Source organism: Ochotona curzoniae, unplaced genomic scaffold, assembly GCF_017591425.1.
Source record: "Ochotona curzoniae isolate NIBS_2020 unplaced genomic scaffold, NIBS_Ocur_1.0 scaffold_3223, whole genome shotgun sequence".
NCBI lineage: Eukaryota > Metazoa > Chordata > Mammalia > Lagomorpha > Ochotonidae > Ochotona > Ochotona curzoniae.
This window is the reverse complement of record NW_024467108.1, coordinates 5,025,913-5,047,091: the sequence shown is the minus strand read 5'-3', so window position 1 is coordinate 5,047,091 and position 21,179 is coordinate 5,025,913. Positions and strand designations below refer to the sequence as shown.

General features: G+C 56.9%; 2 protein-coding genes across 2 annotated transcripts; one reads left to right on the top strand and one right to left on the bottom strand.

Moving 5' to 3' along the window:
- Window positions 1-2,122: 2,122 nt before the first annotated feature.
- Window positions 2,123-2,955, top strand: LOC121145349 (microtubule-associated protein 6-like). Its single transcript, XM_040964104.1, has one exon. It carries the CDS (start codon window positions 2,186-2,188, stop codon window positions 2,849-2,851), a length of 666 nt encoding a protein of 221 aa, XP_040820038.1. The 5' UTR covers window positions 2,123-2,185; the 3' UTR covers window positions 2,852-2,955.
- A 6,425-nt stretch (window positions 2,956-9,380) lies between these two features.
- SERPINH1 (serpin family H member 1) lies at window positions 9,381-17,487 on the bottom strand. The gene is made up of 6 exons (XM_040963959.1): window positions 17,287-17,487; window positions 16,241-16,284; window positions 13,586-14,238; window positions 12,775-12,873; window positions 12,439-12,671; window positions 9,381-10,336 (listed from the first exon to the last, which is right to left on the bottom strand). Exons 3-6 carry the CDS (start codon window positions 14,202-14,204, stop codon window positions 10,034-10,036), a joined length of 1,254 nt encoding a protein of 417 aa, XP_040819893.1. The 5' UTR covers window positions 14,205-14,238; window positions 16,241-16,284; window positions 17,287-17,487; the 3' UTR covers window positions 9,381-10,033.
- Between the last annotated feature and the right edge of the window lie 3,692 nt (window positions 17,488-21,179).

Sequence of the window (21,179 nt, the reverse complement as noted above, 5' to 3'; positions counted from 1 at the left end):
CAGCTCTGAGTGGACTAGAATGATGAACTAGTTGGGGGGCGGCGGGGAGAAATCTGTCATTTACTTCTGAGTAAACTGGTCATAAACACCCTTCTGGTTGAGTGGGCTTTAGGTACATGGCCTCTGATCATCTGAGCAAATGTCGCTGTTACCTAGTGAACACACGGCAAACTCAGGGCCCAAAGAAATAAAAGCTAAGAACGTGTTCCCAAGCAGCTGTCATGCTGCAGCTTGCAGGGTCCAGCTCCTGCCCACAACAGTAATAATGCTCAAAGGGTGTGAAGCAGATGGATGGCATTGCCACCGGGTGTAGCAATGTCCCAGACACTTTAGTTGAGCATGTATGTAAGCTGGGACCCTAGGGGAAAGAGTGCAGATGCAGGTGACAGAGACCCAGACTGTCATCACTGTAGCTCTCCCTCACCTTCATGCCACCTGCCCTCTCCGGGGCCCAGGTTTCTGCGTCTACCAGCGTAAGGGTTGGGGGTCACAGCATGCCTTCCATTTGCCTCTCAGGGCTGCTGGATTGCTGATGTGTGCTATGAAAAGGACAGGCATGGAAAACAGACTATGCCTAGGATGTCCCAGCGCTTGTGATAAGCCAGGCCATTCTTGAGTGCTGACTTTCAGCCTGACCTACAGGGCAAAGAGGTGCACTGGAAACCAGGGGGCTCCAAATGGGTGGGTCTGAGCATGCCGTGCCTGCCCCTGGCTGTCAGGACTGTGTTACATGCGTGCCACAGAGGGCCGGGCCTCGTGGCTGGAGTGTGAGAGATGAATGGTGAGAGGCTGGCTCTCCTGGCCACAGTAAAAGAAACCCAAGACCCTGTGAAGATGTGGAGAAGCAAGGGCGTGGGGAGAGGAGAGGGAATAGGCTGCAGGGTGGAGGGAAGGACTAGGGCCTTGCACCAAGTGGGACATTTCTAGCCAGGCGTCCAACATAGATGGGGAAGTGCTGCAAGAAATACTGAAGTGTGCTGTCCGTGGAGACATTACAAGCAGTCATGAAGCACAGAACAAGCCAGTCAGCTGCTTAGTGTGCCAGCCCTCTGTACATCACTGATGGAATATCCTTCCCCCTTGCAGGGGGCAGGGGGAAGAAGGAGGACATGCCCCCTTGGCCCGCCCCTCCTTGTATGATGTGGATTCTCACCCTTTCACAAGGAGCCCTAGGAGAGGAAAGCTAATTAGAAATCCCTGAGGACAAGGAAAATAGCAGCCTGGCCTGTGGGGTCATCAGAGTGAACAGCTAAGATGGGGTTCACAGTACAGACCCAGCAATCTTACAGGGTTAGTAGGGCCCTGGGTGGAGTGCCCCTTGCATGCCTCTGAGGCCAGGTGCTATGCTGCCATCACCACCAGGTTGTCACCCCTCTCCTTCCCAGCCCCGTGCCACATGCAGGTTATAATCAATTGGCAAACACATTGAATGAGCGCTTCCTGAACCTGCCCCCTCACCCCATCCCACTTTCTGTACTAAGCCTACAGAAAGCAGGTCCCCTTTCTGGTTCTGCAGCACACGCTGTCCATCCCACTTCCCTTCCCTCACCCTGCCCCCAGCCTATCCCTGCCCCAGGCTCCCATAGGCCAAGACATCTCAGGCAATCTGTGCTCTGCCCTGTCCCTGGCCCCGGCTCTGCCTTCACAGTGACAGCCTCTCTCTCTCCTTTGCAGGAGCCTGGTCCAACCTGCTGGTGATGCCACAAGTAAGAATCAAGGTCCCATAGCCATAGAGCCAGACAAAGATCAAGGTCCTGTGGTTCTAGGAGTCCTGAAAGATCAAAGTCTGGTGGCCCAAGAGCCTCCGAAGGTTCAAGGCCCCGTGGCCCCAGTACTGGGCAAAGATCAAGGCTCTGCAACCCCAGCACCGGGCAAGGATCAAGGCCCCGCAGCCCCAGCACCGGGCAAGGATCAAGGCCCCACAGCCCCAGCACCGGGCAAGGATCAAGGCTCTGCAACCCCAGCACCGGGCAAGGATCAAGGCCCCGCAGCTCCAGCACCGGGCAAGGATCAAGGCCCTGCAGCCCCAGCACCGGGCAAGGGTCAAGGCTCTGCAGCCCCAGTCCCGAGCAAGGACCTAGGTCCCTCAGTCCCACTACCGGGCAAGGATCAAGGTCCCACAGCCCCAGCACCAGGCAAGGACCCAGGTCCCTCAGTCCCAGTGCCTCCAAAGAACATCAGTCCAATGGTTCCAGCAGGAGCCACAGACCAGAGCTCCGATGTGTCACAGCCACCAAAGGATCTAGGATCCCTGGCCCCTGAGCCCAGGAAGAACCAGGGTCCTGCAGTTCCAGACCTCGTTCCAGGTCAGGGTCTCGTGACTGCAACAACCCTCAAGAATCAAGAACCCCCAGTCCCCGGGAATCTGAGGGCTCCAAGTGCCATGGTCCCAGCACCCATGAAGGCAGAAGACCCCACGGCCCCTAAGCCTGCGACAGAGCGAGGTCCACTGGTCCCAGAGCCAGTCCAGGACTGGGGAGGAGGCGCCCTGGAGCAGTCAAAGGCCCCAGCTGCAGTGGAGAAGCAGGGCAGCATCACAGCACTAGTCAAGGACCTGGGCCCCACAGCCGCCGAGGCTGCAAAGACTCAAGCCCCCAGCAACACAGTGCTAGTCAAGGATGCAGGTGACGTGGCCCCCGAGGCTGCTAAGAATCACGTGCCCCTAGTCATGGTGCCTCTGAAGGCTCAAGCGCCGCTGGTGCCAACAACAGCCAAGGACCCAGGTCCTATGGCTCCCGAACCTCTGAAGATTCAAGGTGCCAGGGGCCCTCCACTGTCCACAGTCACACCTCCACCCCCAGTCATGATCCCTACTGTCCCTCACGCGGAATATGTGGAAGGCTCCCCTTAACGCCCGCCCCTCGATGGGCTGCTGACAGAGCTGGCAGGGAAGGCTCCTATTCACGCTGCATGAAACGTGTACCATATAGTGCTGCTGGAATCTAATAAAACTGGTCCCCCCTGGCTCAGATGTGTGTGTGTGTGCGCGCGCATGCCATGTACATGCAAAAGCAGGCATGCTACATTCTATATTCACACATCATGGATGTGCAAATGGCATAGTTTCCTTCCAACTGGATCCAAGCTGCCTCCACACCTCATCCGCTACAGTTCTGGGATGTTCTGATTTCAGAAGCCACCCACCTTAACCTCCCACACACACACAGACACACACATGTGTACACACACGGCCAGCTCTCTCACCAGCCCAGCACGCCAGTAGCCCTCAGAGCCAGCTGTCAGTGAATTCCTGAGGCCAGGCACCTGATGACAAAACCTTGTCAAGGCTGAGGCTGTGTAGGGACCACTCCCTGCTGCCTTCTGTCCTTCCTCTGCATACCACAGCAGCCTCAGGACACACACACATCCCCCAGGCCAGGCATCCCTGGGATGTTAACAGGGTCCTCTCCCTGTCCAGGAGGCCACTGGCCCTTAGACCAGCCCCTGGGAGACAGCAGGCCAAAGCAGGGTCTGGGGCCCCAACTTAACTGCTCTGGGTGCTGCCAGAGGAAGCAGCAGGAAGGCCGGAGCCTGTGGCGCCAGGGGCGGGGGCCAGGCAGTGAGAGCTGAGGACCCCGGGGGTAGCGGTAGAACAGGGAGCCTCTGCTTTCTCTGGGTCCTCCTTTGTTCACAATCACAGTCCTGAGGTAGAAAGCCTCCAGCCCAAGGCGCACTACAGTCCCAAGGCAGAGCTCTCAGCTGCAAGGAATGCAACCTTCCCCACTACCCTGCCTAGAGAGGGCACCCACTGTGCTCAGTCCCCACTGTGGGGCAGGCACTGGCAGGCAATGAGCCTGACTCTGGGTCCAAAGTCCTGGGCGCCCGACCCTCCGGCACCATCATCCCTGTCGTCCCCATCATCCCTGTCGTCCCCATGCTTCTTCCCGTTCCTCTCCTTGGGGTGAGGCCTTGGTGGCTGGGGACACACTAAGGCGGGGGCGCCATGCAGAACTCACAGAGCGCTGGGCCAAGGCCTCGCAGGCAGCCCCTGGTGGCTGATCCCGGCCAAGGAGGGCGTGTTGCTTCCTTCCTGGCTCTGAGAGGTCCCAAGTCGGGCCACCTAGGGCAGCGTGGGTGGAGGGGCAGGGTTGGCCCCTGCTAGGAGTGGAGAGGCACCTTGTGGGGTCTATCGCAAGGTGACTCGCTTCTCTGGGGAAAAGGTGAGAGGCGTGGCAATACGCATGTGCACCAACCTTCCCCCATCCCTTCCAGGCTCTCCCTGGGACCTGTCCAATCCTGCTGCTGGACGACCAGAGAGGGTCTCTCTCTCTCTGTCTCACTCTCTTTCTCTCTCTCCTCTTCACACATGACCCAATTCATAAATCGGTATAGATACCACAGCACTCGACCCAGGAGAGATGCCACATTTCTTTATTCTGAGACATCACCCTGGGTACGACTAGAGCCCCAGGCATCTTGTGGCTGGGGCTGGCAGGAAGGCTGGCCTGAGTCATTTTCTCAGACCTCGCCCTGACTGGGGGCTGGTCACCATCCCTGGAGGCCTGGATCAACTTCAAGAGAAGGCATGAACATTCTAGCTCCCTGCCTCCACTTTGGGCTTGGCTGGGAAGCCCAGTGTGGCTGTGTTTATGCCAGCAACTCCTACAGCCATCCACTCTGAACCCTTGCCCAGGAGGCCCTGCAGCCCAGCCCCCAGCTCCTGGCCCTCCCTGACCCTTCAGTCCCCATGCTAATCATCCATCAAAGCAGCCCACCTTTCATGGGGCCATCCAGTTGACCAGGGTCCATGGCTTGGGTCCAGGGTCCAGGACTGCATCTCCACCAGCAATGGATGAGGGTTGCCATTTTTCTAAATTTTTGCCAACCCTTGTTAGTGTGTCTTTTTCACTACAGCAGTGTGTCTTTTTCTCTTGCTTCTTCTAAAGCATCGAGCATTTTCTTACACACCCAATGGGTATCTGATCAATGGTTGCTGAATGGAAAAGCAGCTAACAACTGGTTTGGGCAGGAGAAGAGACACAGTCTGGTGCACGGTGAGTGGAAAATGCCTGTGTGACAGCAAGGACAGGCATCCAGGGCACTGCTGGCCACAGGGATCTGAATCTGGAAGAGGGGCTGAACCGAAGGTGGGGTGGGGGTGGGTCACCAATCTCAAGGGTGTGTGTGACCATCAAGGAGGTAGAGTTCCCCAGGAAGAGCGCAGGGAGGATCCAGGGCAGAGCCCAACACTGTCAGGGTGGCAGAGGAAGGAGGGCCTTCCTCTGTGGAGCCGGCCGAGGACTGGAAAAAGCCTCCCCTTGAGGGAAACGTCAGGAGTGGACCTGCCACATGCCTGGAGTCCCACAGATACACGTGACTGCAACACTCAGTGGCGTGAGAGTGTCAGAATGTTCACTCCACTACTCTGCTCTTTTAAATTCCTAAAGTCAGGGTCTGGTGTGGTAGCCTAGTGGCTAAAGTCCTTGCCTGCACGTGCTGGGATCCCATATGGGCTTCGGTTCATGTCCGGACAGGCCTGCTTCCCATCTGGCTCCCTGACTGTGGCCTAGGAAAGCAGTCATGGACAGCCCAAAGCCTTGGAACCCTGCACCCACATAGGAGACCTGGAAGAAGCTCCCGGCTTCAGATCAGCTCAACTCCAGCTGTTGTGGTCACCTAAAGTACCTATATCTATTTTTTAAATTCCTAAAGTCAATATTTTGAGGTGTTCATCAGCCCAATCATTAAGAAATCACTAGTGATCTTGGCAATTTCCAAGTCGGGGGCAGAAGAAACCAGAGCCCAACTCCAGCGGAAGGGAGCTCTCCAGAAGGGGAGAGATCCAGGGCGGTGCCCCAGCCCAGCAGTGACTCAGCCTTCCCAGTTAGCCACTACGAGCAAGAAGTCCACTCAGCCGCTCCTGGGAAAGAACAGCGTGTGGAACAGTCGTTAATTACAGCCCTAGTCCTTGGACCGTCTCAGCTGGGTGCAGCCGGGGACCAAGGGCTCCTCCCCAGAGGAACAAAGCTGCTTGCCAGGGAGCACCCGGCTTTGTGCCCAAATCCTAGACATGGCATGGTGAGACTTCAGCCTGGGTTTCCTACGCATAGACACAGTGACCTCTGATGCCCACATTCTCACTGTCTCTGGACTGGCTGAGCCAGCAGGGTTGTGGAGTTGAGCTGCTGGCCTTCAGCCTGGAAGATGCTTTTGCTCTGAACCCCAGGTTAAGATCACTGAACACCCAGACGCATCACTGGGAGAGCAGACCCTGCATTCTGGGGGGATTTTGTTCTCATTATCATGCACATTGAAATCTCATTACTGCTTGCATCACACTCTTGCAAGCCTAGCAATGTGACAAACCAGCACAGCAGATAAGCCTGTTGCCCCAGGGTGTGTGGAGCAACAGCAGAATCCCCACAGACTAACCAGACGGGCAGGGGTACTGCTGTCCCCTCTGAGACAAGGCAAACTTCTTGGGGACCCCAATAAAAAGAAGAGAGGAGAGAGAGCAAGAGAAAACACCAGCCAGTTTCATACCAAGAGACCAAAAATGGCAGATGTGGTGCCAAGAAAAGGCCACAGCCAGAATGGCATCCGTCCCAGAAGTGACCATCTCAGCAAGCCAATGAGAATGTGCTGGTGCACAGGCATGCCACTGAGCTCAGAGGCGACAGCAGAAACCACGCCTGCATCTTTGAGTCTTTGAAGGCAGCACAAATGTGGGTGATTTACCCTTCCAAAGTCACAGCTTCTGGTACAGAAGAGAAGACAGAATTTTCCACTTGGCTCCGTGGGCCATCGTGAGCTGCATTCCACAGGCTGTGAATTCCACGTATGACCCCGAAAACTAAGGATTTAATCATGGTATGAGCCCAGAGTGCCAGCAGCTTTGGCTCATGTGGACTGGGGTCACAACTTCTGTTATCGTCAGACACTCCCAGACCACACCAAGAAGGAAGACGGCAGCCAGAAAAGAGGATGGAGCACGCCTCCAACACGCGGTGTATGCAATAGCAGTGCTCACAGGTCCTGCTGCAGAGTGCTGGGTCCAGGGGCCCCCAAGATTCCCTGGGGGAGGCCAAGACCTTTGAGACAGGCCTTGAAGGACAAGGACAGCAGGCAGGGAAGCAAGAGGGAGGAGGGGAGAAAGGAAGTGCCAAGGGGGCTGCAGGGGCAGGACAGTGGCAGGAAAGCAGGTGGTAGGAGCTGGAGGGGCTGAGGGGCTGTGTCAGCTTGCTCCTGCCCCACCCTGGGGTCTCTCCTTCAGCCCTCCTCGGAGCCATGCACCCCTTCCCTGGAGCAGGCACCCAGCTCCTTCAGCCCATCCAGCTGCCCCTCTCCTCTGGATTTTCTTGTCCTTTTCATCCAGTTCTAGCACCCGTTTCCAGCAGTCTCCTAGCCACCAAGGTGCTGCAGCTTGGCGTCACAAGGACATGGGCTCAAGTCCCAGTCCTGCCGAACCCGCCTCCTCTTCTCAGTAGCTAATGTTACAGCTACATACTAGCAGCCACGCACATGAGTGACCCTCCCTATCGTCACATAACACCCGTCCAAAGAGGGTACAGGTGTTACTTCCATCTTGCCGCCGACGCTCAGAAAGGCTGTCACTGGCCCAGGGTCACACAGGCAGTCCCAGAGCTGGAACTCAGGTCCAGCAGGGTCCAGCCAGACCACTTCCTTTGAGGGCACACTAAGGCAGTACTATGTGCCAAGACTCCAGGGACACACTGGAGTGGGACAGTCTGCGAGTGGCTGCTGGGGCATGGCTCACACAGAAGCCAGCTGTTTTCTCTCCCCGCATAAACTGTGACACACAGACCTTCCACCTGTTCTTTCCGGCGCTGTCCTCCAGAGCCAGGAGCCCAGGGTCCCCAGGAGGGCCAGGCCCTGCCTGCTGGGAGGCCTGGAGTTGACTGAGCCGGTATTCTCAACTTCAACTTGGGATAGTAATAGCTGCTCCTGAAGGAGGAGCCCTGGGGGCTAAATGAGATCACACATGGCAGGTGCAAGCCTAGGGCAGATTCACAGGAGGTTCATCTCGTCTATCCACAGCTAGGACTCAGAAGTCAACAGGCGTTCCTCTTGGAGACTTCAACAGGGTAATGCTAACAACAGCCTCTAGGTGGCAGGAAAACACCATATAGTGTTTCGATGTACCCAAGGGGGAACAGTGGCTGGACATCTCTGGCTCATATCACCTGTTTAGCTCACCTCTGCCACAGGCACTGCCACCCTCACACCAGCAACTCCATCTCCTACTATGGCTGGTGGTGCAGGGGAATGCATGTGGGCTGGGAGCACGGTGCTCTCGCCTCCTGTCCCCTATGGACTAGGCTGCTAAAACGTGGCCTCTGGACCCTGCCTCAGTTCCACTTCCAGACCTGCTGTACTTCACTGCCCTCTCCCATCAGCAGGGAGAGCTGTGTAATTTCCAAGGTCAGGAGGCCTGGGTTCTGTTCCAATCTCTCCGAGCTGTACCTATGAGTAAGACCACTTCACAGTCCATGTCTCCTCTTCCTGGAAGCCTTCCTCGGTCTCCCACTCATGATTTTTTCTTTTGCATCCTAGTGCCCAGGCCCTTCCTCTGTCTCCTCATGCTACCATTCTAGGTGGGGACACAGGTAGGGAACTGGGAGGATCAACGGCTTATCCTGTAGCCCTGAGTACAACCTGCAATCCTGGAAGAGAAACAGAGGTGTAGGTGAGGCTGGCTATATCGAGAGTTCAGGGAGGGCCTCTGGGAGCAGGCAGGCCAGCCAGAGCTCTGGCTTAAGACAAAACCCCCTTGGGAGTGGATCCAACTGGCTTCACGTCTTGGTGGACTCTGTGAACTTGCCTGAGTCCTTCCCGAACCAGTCACTCCCTGCCCCCCGACCCATGGCAGAGAGGAGCTAGAGAGGGAGTGTCTGGCCTAAGACCACCCTGGCAGCAAGCAGCAGAGACGGGGCTCAAATCTCTGCTACTCTGCCTTGCTGGTCACTGGGATCCCATCCTGCACATCTCTCTCTCTCTCTCTTTCTCCCCCTGGGACCCATGAGATGAGCCAGGATTGTGGGGCAGCGCTGTGCTGGGCACCTCCTCTTCCCTGCTACAAACCCACCAGCACACACAACCTGCAGCACACATCCCTGCTCCGGATCCCAGCACATACACTCCGCCTGGGTTAACACCCCAGGCCCTGGGACCAGAAAAGGGCCAGCCTGGGGCTCCACCCAGCAGGATCCAGCCACCCTGGACCCCGGGGCTGGCAATGTGGCCCAGACCCTGCAGCTGCCTCTCCCAGCAGCACGCCATGGCCATGTTGCACAGGAGACCTTGGACTGGGCAAGACTGATGTGCGAACCTCCTAATTCAGCCCTCCCCCGCAAGCTTCAACAAAATCTCCTTGGAAAAGTTTTATTGAAAAAAAAAACACAATTGTACAAATACGTTCTTTTTTGACTGCAAGAAAAGGCTCAAGTACCCCTTCTCTCCCCATGTTGACTAAAAATGGGAAAAAGAACAAACCCCAAAAAGTTCATCCCCATGAAGCCCAATTAAACCCAAGTCTGCCCGGGGGGGGGGTTCTCTTGTGAGCTTGGTCCCCATCCCTTCCCCCTCCTCACAGGGGCCATTCAGATGGGAGGTGATGGGGGGCACCTGGCCCCAGCAGCTGCAGCACCTACTGTTTAGCTGGGAGAAGAGCCAGGGAGGGGACAGAGGTGGTGGCAGTGTCAGGAGCAGCAGCCGGACTGCCCGCAGGCACGAGGTCCCCTCCCTCACAGGTGACAAGGCACTTGGCCATAAATAGGAACAACACTGATGAAGGCAGGCTCAGCAAGGGCCCAGTGGGAGGTGGGCTGAGGGGACAGAGCAAGGGGGCTGTGGCCCGGGTCCCCACAGGCTGTGGCACCTCCAGCTCTGCATTGTGACTTCTGGGGACTCACGCCCAGGCAGAGAGGTCTCTTTCCCCATTCCCACCCTGCAGAGCCTACCCAAGGCTGGGACCTTCCCTCCCCCACCCCTCCCCCAGTAGCACCCATGTGTCTCAGGAGCCCACGGCCGCCTCCTGCCATCCCGCACCCACCCTAGGGGTGGAGGTGGGGCCCTACAACTCGTCTCGCATCTTGTCACCCTTGGGCCGGACCAGACGCCCGATGAACAGCAGCGAGCCACTCTGGGTGTCGCGCACCAGAAAGATGAAGGGGTGGTCAGCGTAGAACAGCTTGGGGGTACGCAGCTCCTCGCGTCCATAGATGTCCTGGTCGAAAGGGTTGCCATCCGTGTCCCACTCGAAGGCGGTGGCGTGGAATACGCTGGCCAGGTACAGATCCTTCTTGCCCGACATGCGCGACAAGTCAGCCTTGTTCTTGTCGATGGCTTCGGTCAGGCCCAGCCCAGCCAGGTGTTTCTGAGGGACCACAGGAGGCAGGTGAGGCTGTGCCTGCCAGCGTCTCGCCCCAGAAACAATGACCCCCTCCCTGCCACCCAGCACCTGCCAGGTCCAGTGCTGGGCCCCTCGTACCTGCCTTCCTAATCCCCACCAGAGCCCTATGAGGGAGGTGTTCCACGGCCAATGCATGGAAGAGACCTGAGATTCAGACAAAGCTGGTGTTTATCTCCAGCACTGTCCAATGACCTTGACTGAAATATCCCCACACACTTCCAGGCCAGGCAGTGGGTATTTCCTGAGGCTTAGTGGAAATGCCGGATTCCTAATGCCTGCCAGGAACCTAGCTAACGAGGGTCAGATATCCAGGGTGAGCTGGTAGCCTTGCTAACTAAACACTCCCCAGACAACTCTTGGCACTCTCGAGTTCGAGAAGGGCGGACCCAAAGACAGCTATGTTCGAGGACTTCAAACCCTGCCTGGAGACCCAGTTGAAGTTCCAGGCTCCTGGCTGTGCTGGGGCTCAGTCCTGGCTGTTGGAGGCATTTGAGGAATAAACTAGTGGATGGCATATTTCTCCTCTTTCTCTGCTTTTTTTTTTTTTTGAAGGTTTATTTACTTTTGTTGGAAAGGCAGATTTACAGAGAAAAGGAGTGACAAAGATCTTCCACCTCTGGTTCATTCCCCAATTGGTCACAATGGCCAGAATTAATTCAAACTGAAGCCAGGAGCCAAAAGTTTATTCCAGATCTCCCATGTGAATACAGGGTGCAAGGACTTGGGCCTTCCTCTATTGTTTTCCCAGGTCACAAGCAGGGAACTGGATAGGAAGTGGAGCAGCCAGGACACAAACCGGTACCTACCGGGAATGAGGTGCTTGAAAGTGAAGGATTAACCTGTTGAGCCATGGTGCCAGTCCCTCTCTCTGCCTTTCAGTAAATTTTAAAGCTACATTAAAAAACCTTATCCAGTACGATCTGACATCTGCACCTTGCTTCAGATCAGAGCACAGTATGACTAAGAAAGCCCTGGCTGTGGGTCTCTGACAGCAGAAGCCATGTGCTGCACAGGGTGATGCCATGCCTGGCCTCAGCACCTCTGGACTTCATTCTATCAGTGTCTAGTCTCGCCCCTAGGGCCTCCACAGGTTTCCCTGCCACACTAGCACAACCAGACAGATGTAAGGTGTAGGGAAGACCCGAGACAGGCATACATAAGTGGGCCCAGCTGTTCCCATCCTGACAACTGACACAAAGCTCCATGTATTCCACAAACTGGCAGATGGTGTCTTTGCCAAGGGTTCTAGCAAAGCACAGGAGAGAATGGCAGGGGTGGTGAGTCCGGAGTTGGAACCAGACCCGGCCAGGAGACGGAGGCTCCTCCCTTAAGTTCTGTGTCCAGAGCCTAGACCAGTCTCCGGCTTGCAGCTAAACCCCACCTCCTTCCATCTCTCTAAGTCCTCTCAACAGCAAATGCTCACCATCAGTGGGCGAGGAGCTGCCAGAGAGGGACCCATTTCTGGCATCCAAGGCAGAGCAAGGTGGAAGCTCCTCTTTGGAGCAGCTCAAACATGTGTCTCTTTCTCTGGACACTCGAAGGCCACCTGGGGCTCCACCGCAAAGTCTCAGGAGCCAGGGGGACCCCTGACTCTGCTTCTCTCCCAGCCTCTGCCTGCCACCACTTGTTTGTGCCTAGGGAAGTTTTGAGCACGCGTGCAGACCTCCTGGCCTTCCCTAGGGACCTGCCGCCAATAACGTGCTCACCGCCCAGTGTGTAACACTCCATCTTGGACCATCTGTTACTGGGGGCATTTCAGACTCCCAGAGGCAGTCCAGTAAGTCAAGGGCTGTGAGACAAAGTTCACAGGTCTACCTACAAAGTCACTCTGAGGACTGAGGGTCTAACTTGCATAAAGTGCTGAAAGGAACGCCTGACCAAATGCATGGTGACATCAGGCTGCTGGTGTCCCCTTCCCAGGGACAGGACCCCTTTCTCCTGCTTCCCCCGCCCAGCACAGTTCAGCACCACCTGGACTTGCCCAGGAGGCAGAGGGTGCTCAGAACACACCTGCCAAACTAAACAGTGGGTACCCCTGCAGGCCCCTGAGCCGGGCCAGCCCTTACCTGCAGGTCATGGGTCACCTCCACCACCCCCTTGGGCAGGGAGATGGCCACTGCCTTCTTCTGCATCTTCCCCATCCAGATCTTCAGCTGCTCTTTGGTCAGCAGCTTCTCAAGGCGCTCAAGGGGTTCCACGTGGTGGGGCATGAGGATGATGAGGCTGGACAGCTTGTGAGCCAAGGGCATCTCCACCATCTGCAGCTTCTCTTTCTCGTCGTCATAGTAGTTGTACAGGCCTGGGAGAGGACAGCAAAGGACACTGGGTACACATCAGGCAGGACAGGCCACGCCCCAGGCACCCTGGGAACTGCCCCTTACCCTGCTCCCCAAAGCACTTACCTGTCCGGTGCATCATCGTGACACCCACTGTGTAGGAACGTGTCACCATGAAGCCGCGATTGTCCACCATCTTGTGGTGGAATTTCTCGTCCCAGTGTGCTGTGGAGGGGGCAGATCACAGTTAGAGACATGCCCTGCCCCAGGCACAGTCACAGCCCACAGTCACCCCCCAACTGTGCCCCAGTGACAGCAGCCTGTGCCCTGCCCTTGGTCACTGCCAGACCTCTGCTGGAACCTAAATCAACACTGACTGGGTAGGAGACCAGCTTGGCCACAGGGATCAAACAGTGTCAGCACTCCCTACATGGAAGGGTAGCAAGACTGACTCAGGACCCCCAGATCTAATCTTCAAGGTAGGTGCGTGGGCCAGAGTTCTGGCCCTGCTCCTCCTGGGACGGGGCCCCCCAGCATCCTCACCTGTACCCGCTCCCAGGCATTCTTTAAGCTGGCCCTTTCCCAAGCTCACTCAGGGAATTTCATTGATTCCAAGACACTTAACACTGATGCTTTGATTTGACTGAGTACAGAAGTGCACCTGCCCGTCTTCCTCCATTAGAGGGTGGGCTCCTGTGCCTTTTCTTTAAGAGTGTAGCCACACTCCCTCCAAGTTTAGCTTCTGGTGAATGGAGAGGGTTTGGTAGCAGTGCCAGGCTATATGGCCACACCTTCTCTGCACGTATCTTCCGGTGGGTGGAACAGGCTTGGAACTACCTCTGTCTCTGCAGGTTGTCTCCAGGACTTTAAGGGAAGCCAGCCATCATGCTCAAGGACAGGGGCTGCCCTGCGGTCCCACCCCATTCCCCGGACTCACGCTTGAAGAACATGGCGTTGACGATCAGGGCACCGTCCGTGTGCTCCACATCCTTGGTGACCTCTGGCAGTTTGCCGTCGGTGGTCTGCGCCGCCCACTCGTTGATGGACTGCAGGGCGCTGCGCTTGTCGCGGAAGTTGATCTTGGAGTGCTCACAGTTGTAGTGCTGCTTGCTGCTGCGCACGAAGTCATCGGCAAAGCTCACCGAGCTGGGCCCATAGAGGCGGCTGCCCAGCTTCCAGGTCACGTTGCGCGCCGTGTTGTTGCTCAGCGAGCGCAGCAGCTCACCCAGGCCCGCGTGCACCTCTTCGTCACGCAGCTGCTCGGCACTCAGCACCGCCTTGGCTTGGGACGCGGTGGCTGCCTTACCGCCCAGTGACACAAGCCCCAGCGACGAGGCCACCACCACGGGCGACAGCAGGATGTTCTCCACCGCCTGATCTTTGGCCATGGCCTGGTACAGGCTGAAGGCCAGGTTGGCACTGCGCTCTGCCAGCGTGGTGGCCTTAGGGCTTAGCTTCTCTGTGGAGCCGGGAGCTGCTGCCCCGGGTTTCTTCACTTCGGCCGCCAGGGCCACAGCCAGGAGGCAGAGGGCAGAGAGGAGCTGAATGTAACGCATGGCTGGGAGGTGGGCTGTGTGCACAGCGGGGGACCTGTGACGAATGCAGAGAGAGCACCCTGAAGCCCTGTACCCATCCTTCCCCAACCGCCAGCCATCCCCAGCCTGGACCCTGGGGATTACCAAGGATGGGAGCAAGAGCATCCAGGGTCCTGACTCGGGCACTTCAGAGACTCACGACTCATACTGACTACTGTGTCTCTCTGCACGTATGGGCGCTGTGGCCTCACCTCAATGTCCCACAGGGCCACCCACACCTGACAAGACTATTCCTGCAGTAAAGTGAAACAGGATGACCCCTTGGCTAGGCCAGGGATGCCACAGGTCAGCTCTGCTTGTCATTCAATCCTGAAGGCTCTGGTCAGTGAGGAGGAGCCCAGCTAGCCTGGGGTCTGCAGGAAGCCCCCCTCCCAAGGGGGGAGGGGAGTGTGTCTGGACAAAGGATGGCCCCGCCCAGGTACATGCCGTTCATTCCTCTGTGGGATGTTAATGAGTCACTGGCCAGTTCACTCATTAAAACTGAGAGCCCAGATGCTGTCCTCTGCTGCCCCAGAGGACAGAGAACGTGTGTGTGTGTGTGTGTGTGTGTGTGTGTGTGTGTGTGTGTGTGTGTGTGTACCCAGCCTCAGGCTCCCTCATCCACCCAGCAAGGGTCTCAGGCCTCTACCCTGACCAAGACTTGCCTGCGCAGCTGCCCCCAGTGGCTGGACCAAAGGGGAAATCCCTAGGCCAGATCCTTGGGAACTTGGGGGATGGGAGGAAGTGCTTCCTGAGAAAGCAGCCAAAACAGGACCCTGGGGAAGCGGGTGCATCAAGGCTCAGCATCCACAGCCGCTTCATCTGCCCTGGGAAGTCCCACTCTGCCCACCCCCAGCCAACAAGCCTTCAGGGCTGGCCTTCCCCAAGCTCCCCGTGATAGCCCCCAGGCCAAGCCCCACCCCCTGTGGGGCCTCCAGTGAGGACAGTCTCCCTGAATGGGCTCTCTGGGTTGTAGATCATTTCCCGTCTGCTTCATACAACAGGCAGGAGGAAAAGCCAGAACATCCTGAGGAACCTGGAGTGGGGGCTGGGACCCCACTGCCCCGACTGATGCCATTCTGGAAAAAGCATGCGGTGCTGCAGAGAGGCCTTTGAGACTCGGGCCAGCATGGGTTTCTCGAAAATTCTATCACTGCCATCCACCAAGCCTAGGCAGTTCTGCCCCACCTGCTCCCATCTGGGAGACTACCACTGTTCTTGGGGCCTGAGGATGCAGTGGAGATCCAGGGGGAGAGAAGTGAGGGAAGGGAGACCTGCCCCTGCTCCCGCGCTGAAATCTGCAGGGGTCCAGAACACAGGGACCAACTCAGGACCCATACCAGGCCCGAGGCTACTTCCCTCAAAAACGGATCACTTACTGCCCCGGACAAGCAGAAAAAGGGGAGCAGTTACTGGAGATTGTGCCAGGACAACAGGCACGGGGCCACCCCACTCATCCATCCCACCAGCATCCCCTCTCAGAGGGCGGCCCAGAAGCCTAGCTTCCAGCCCTGCCACGTGGCAGGATCCACTGGAGCGGAAGCCCCCACCCCCAGCCAATCACAACCTCAAAGGCTGGGAGGGGCTTCTCAAGAAAGCTCCAAATGACCGGTTTGGGATTCCTGGGGCTGGGGCCGCCACGCAGCCACGCAGCAGCTCAAGTTCTGCAGTGATGGGGGATGGTGACGTGGCAAGCAGCTGGCTGAGTTATCTCCCTTGGCCGGCAGAGGGGGGCTTCTAGCCAAGGAGGCAGGAGGTCCCCCGCCGTCCTAGCCTGTCATCTGCACAGGGGCCTCCCTGCAGAAGGGAGTCGCATGGCTGGGACAAGGGCTGCCCTGTTCCACAGCAGCAGAGCTGGCAAGGAGGAAGGCAAGTCACTGCAAGTCAGCCTCCCCAGCCCAGCCCAGCCCAGCCCAGCCCGCGAGCCCCCAGAATTCTGTGCACTGGCTGTAGAGGGAAAGGGGAGAAGCTGGGGAAGACCCCCAGAAAGTCTCAAACACTTTGACGATCTAAAATACCTTGAAATTGCCCCAGAGGGAGGTCAGGGCCTGCCTTTTTCATTCTGAAAGAAAAGAGAAGAAGGAAGCAGATGGGATCCCGGCAGGCCCAGCCCCCTGCCAAGGGGACACAACGAGACCCCAAGCTCAGGGACCTGGCCACCTCTCTGAGCAGTGGGAAAAGCCAGGACCAGGGTAGGGCACCGTCCCAGGTCGCCATGGGCCTGAGGTGGAGGAGGGGAGCCGGGTGAGGATGAGCGAAAGTCAGTCGCGTAGCTCCAGGCACAGAGTGCAGCCTGTGTGGTGTCCAGTTACACAGGGCAGCAAGGACAGCTCTGCTGGGAATCCCCGCAGTCCAGAGACAAAGAGGGGGCAGGAAGGGGAGGATGGGGTCCCTGAGCACCGGAGGGTGTGTCCCCCTGTCCTGTGCGAGAGGCCCCCTGCCTTCCACCCCAGGCCTCCATCCGGGCCCTGCAGCTCAGAAGGACCCGCAGGAAACCGGGGAAGAGGAGCGGCTGGGCAGCCGGCCAGGCTGGAAGCGCCGTCGGCACCCCCTCCTCCTCCTCCTCTTCTACCTCCTCCTCTTCCTCCTCCCTAGCCGCCTTTGGAATGTCCAAAGCTGGGGGCAGGGAGTCCCGTTAATGCCTGAAGCCTGCAGGTCCTGGCGACAGTGGACAGAGCAGGGTGGACTCTCCAACATTTGTTGTCGGCCTCTGTACCCCCTTTGGTTACCAGGTCGAGAAGAGGCTGGCGGGGGCCGAGGCCCTGCTTTTAGCTACTACCCTCAGAGACTAGAGAGCCCCCACACCCACGATCCAAGGAAAAGCCAAGCCCACGCTGTCCTCTCAGGCTCACTCCAAGGCTGCAGGCGCCGCTGGCCGGTCCCTCATCCCCGCTACACCCCCAGGCCCAGTTCCCTGGCCGCCTGACCCTCCCGGCAGCCACACGACCTCCGCCCCGCACTTCTCTCCGCATCCTGTGCGCTCCGCCCTGGCCCGCAGGCTCGCGCCCTCGCCGGCTCCCCGGACCCCCGACCATACCTGCCACCCTCCTGCCCCGCCGCTCACCTGGCGGGTTGGAGCGCACGGACTGGAGCGCGATCGCTGCGCCGCGGTCGAGCCTGCTCTCCGCCCGCCCCTCGGCGCCCCGGCCTATTTATGGTGTTCCCCTCCCCCTCCCGCCCGTCCCGAGAAACTTCTGGAAAGTTGGAAATGCTTCCGGAGGGCGCCCCGCTCCGCCAAAAAGAAAAAAAAAATTCAAAGACCTCCTCCAAACTTCCCCGGCTCCCGCCCCTCCGACCCTGGGTCCTACTGCCCCCCTCATCCCTCACTGCAGGGCCGCAGGGGGACCAGGGCATCCACAAAGCCTGGGAACCCCCAAGGACCTGTTCTCTCATTCGTCTCCCCCCCTTCGGACAGGATCCCTTATCCATCCGGGCTTCACCCTAAAACTCAGAGAATTCCAACCTCCATGCTCACCCAGAGAGGGAGAAGGGTCTGTGCATGCCCAGTCCTTGACCTGCTCCCCTGGGAGCCCCACTTCTTGCAGTGGAGACAGTCCCCACCCCAGCCTGGAGGGTGGGCTTGGAAAGGGGAGCAGGAAGAGAGACCCCTAGCTCTCCAGTGGTGGACTACAGGGCCCTAAACAAATTGTTTGCCCTTCCTGGGCTTCAGTTACACCCTGGCTGTGAAATTCCATATGGGCACCTGGTGGGATCCTGATTGCGCCAGCTGCCACCAGGATCCAGCTCCTTGCTGCTGTGCCTAGGAAAAGATTCTTGGGCCATGGTTACACGTGGGAAGACCTGGATGAAGCTCCTGGCTCCTGTCTTTGGCCCAGTCCAGCTCTGGCTGTTGTGGCCATTTAGGGCATGAACCAGCAGATGGAGGCTCACTCTCTCTCTCTCTCTCTCTGGTTTTTTTGTTTGTTTGCTTGCTTGCTTTTTAAGATTTACTTATTTTTATTGCAAAGGCCATAAAAGAGAGAAGGAGGTACAGAGACAAACATCTTCCACCCACTGGTTAACTTCCCAAGTGGCTGCAACTGCCAGGGCTGAGCCAGTGTGAAGCCAGGAGCCAGGAGTTTCTTCCAGGTCTCCCACGCAGGTGCAGGGTCCTAAGACTTTGGGTTATCCTCCACTCTGATTTTTTAAAAATAATCTTAGGGTCTGGCACAATGGCTCAGTGGCTAAACCTATATGGGCACCAGTTCGTATCCTGGTTGCTCCACTTCCCATCCAGCTCCCTGCTTGTGGCCTGGGAAAGCAGCAGAAGACGGCCCAGGTCTTTGGCACCTTGCACCCTCTTGGGAGACCCGGAAGAAATTCATGCCTCTCAGCTTCAGACTGGCTCAGTTCCGGCCACTGAAACCACTTGGCAAGTGAGCCAGCAGATGGGAGATCTTTCTGTCTCTCCTTCTCCCTATAAATATGCCTTTCCAATATAAATAAATAAGGAAAACAATCTTAAAGGGAGAAAAAAGAAAAAGAAAGGTGATGCTAAGTCAGTCCTTGCTTTCTTGTCTCTCCCCCTCTCTTTGGCCATCTCTGACCCCCTCCCTATCTGGGTCCAGGTTTCACTATCAACTTCTGCGACTCCACCCTCCCGCCCCAGTAACCCCGTAAGCCGGGTATTCATTACTGTTCCTGGTGCTAACTGGACCAAAGGCCCGCCCTCAGGGATGCTGGCTCTGAGAGTATGTGTGTTAGTGAGGGACAGCAGGGGCAGCTGGGACACCTCACCCTCACCTTCCCTGTTCATCCAATCAGCCAAGAAATTGTTCACCATCTTCTGTATTTTTTTAATACATTTTTCTTTTGAAAGGCAGAGTTACAGAGAGACAGGGAGAGACCTTCCATCAACTAGTTCACTCCCCAAATGACCATAACAACCAGAGCTGAGCCAACTCAAATCCAGGAGCAGCTTCTGGGTCTCCTATGGGAGTGTCAGGGACCCCAAACACTTGGGTCATCTTTAACTGCTTTCCCAGGAGCATTAGCAGGAAGCAAGATCAAAAATGAAGCAGCTGGGCCCAACAAGTAGCCCAGTGGCTGAAGTCCTCACCTTGAACATGCTGGGATCCCATATGGGTGCTGGTTATAATCCCAGCAGCCCTGCTTCCTGTCCAACTCCCTGCTTGTGGCCTAAGAAAGCAACTGAGGATGGCCCAAAGCCTTGGGACCCTGCACTCACATGGGAGATCCGAAAGAGGCTCTGGGCTCCTGGCTTCAGATCAGCTAAGAAGATCTTCCTCTCTGTCTCTCCTCTCTGTATATCTGACTTTTTAATAAAAATAAATAAATTTTTAAAAAACAATACAAGCAGCAGCTAGGACTCAAACCAGTACCCATATGGCACTGCAGCCTGCTATGACAGAGGTTCTGTCCAACTCTTTGGGGTGCTATGTCTGTCTTGATTCTGTGTGTGTTCTCCTGCCTCAACGATGTGTTTCAAGGCTCAGTTGGTCCCGGCATGATGGTTCAATGGTTAAATCCTCACCTTGCAAGCGCCAGAATCCCATATGGGTGCCAGTTCATGTCCTAGCTGCCCACTTCCCAGCTCCCTGTTTGCAGCCTGGGAAAGCAGTAGAGGATGACCCATAATCTTATGGGCCATCTTGTATCTCCCTGCACCTCCTTGCACTCGCGTGGAATACCCAGATGAAGCTCCTGGCTCCAGGTCTCAGATTGGCTCAGCTCCAGCTATTATGGCCATTTGGAAAGTGAACCAGCTGGGCCCGGCGCGGTGGCGCAAGTGGTTAAAGTCCTCGCCTTGCACGCCCAGGATGCCATATGGGTGCCGGTTCTAATCCCGGCGGCTCCACTTCCCATCCAGCTCCCTGCTTGTGGCCCGGGAAAGCAGTTGAGGACGGCCCAAAGCTTTGGGCTTCGGATTGGTATAGCATCGGCCATTGCGCTCATTTGGGGAGTGAATCATCAGATGGAAGATCTTCCTCTCTGTCTCTCCTCTTTGTATATCCGCCTTTCCAATAAAAATTCAAAAATAAATCTTTAAAAAAAAAGAAAGGAAAGTGAACCAGTGAATGGAAGACCTTAAAAAAAAAACCTCAGTCCTCGGTGTCCAAGGTTCCAGAGCCTATTCCACACCTCTAGCTTGTCTAGGTCTGGAAACCCCCTGCCAGCCTCAGTAAACCCTTAAAGGGCTAAGATGGGGCCTGAAGCCTCCTCCCCTCATTGTCAGAGTTTAGCAAGGGCAGGGCCTTCCCCTTTCCCTTCTGCTGCTCTATGTCCCTGGATCCACCGGACTGGGCATGTCACAGAAGGGGCGGCCAGCCAGTCAGGCCTGGGGGAGTGGCTGACTCTGAACAGCAGCGCTGCAAATGTGACCTGCCCAAGGAGAAAAAGGCAACGGCTCCTTTAAATTCCCAGGATCAGCGAAAAAATGTCAAGAGCCTTTGCCACATTATTCTTAGCTCTGAGCCCAGTCCTGGAAGTGGCCCTTCCCCCACATTCTAGCTCTTGAGTTTCTGGAAAAAGCAGGTCTCTTAAAAGAGGGGGATGGGGGAACATGGTGATGGCAGTCTGGGTCTCCCACAACCTTGGCTGTCTGCAGACACAGTGGGTGCCCAACTGGAAGCCCCATAACTCCCAAGAGGAATGGGCGGCAGGAAGCCTGATGCCACAGATTCCAGTTGCAGTCGCACTCCAGAGAGAAAAATGAGGCCCAGAGAAGGGCAGCATGGACCTGAGGTCACACAGCAAACCTGAGTTGGAGCTGGGCTGGAGCCTGCCCTCTAGGTCCCACCAACACCGCCTCTGACTGAGGGAGACAGGCAGGCACATAGGGCAGAGAAAGTGAGATTTCAGGGCATCTGGACATCGCTGGGCATCCTCGTGGATCTCACTTCAGGAATCATTACTGGGAAGACAGTTGAGCCTTCTGGTCCTTCCCACGTGGGACACAACTGGGGCCTCCAAGGCATGGTGGGCGGGGCGGGACGC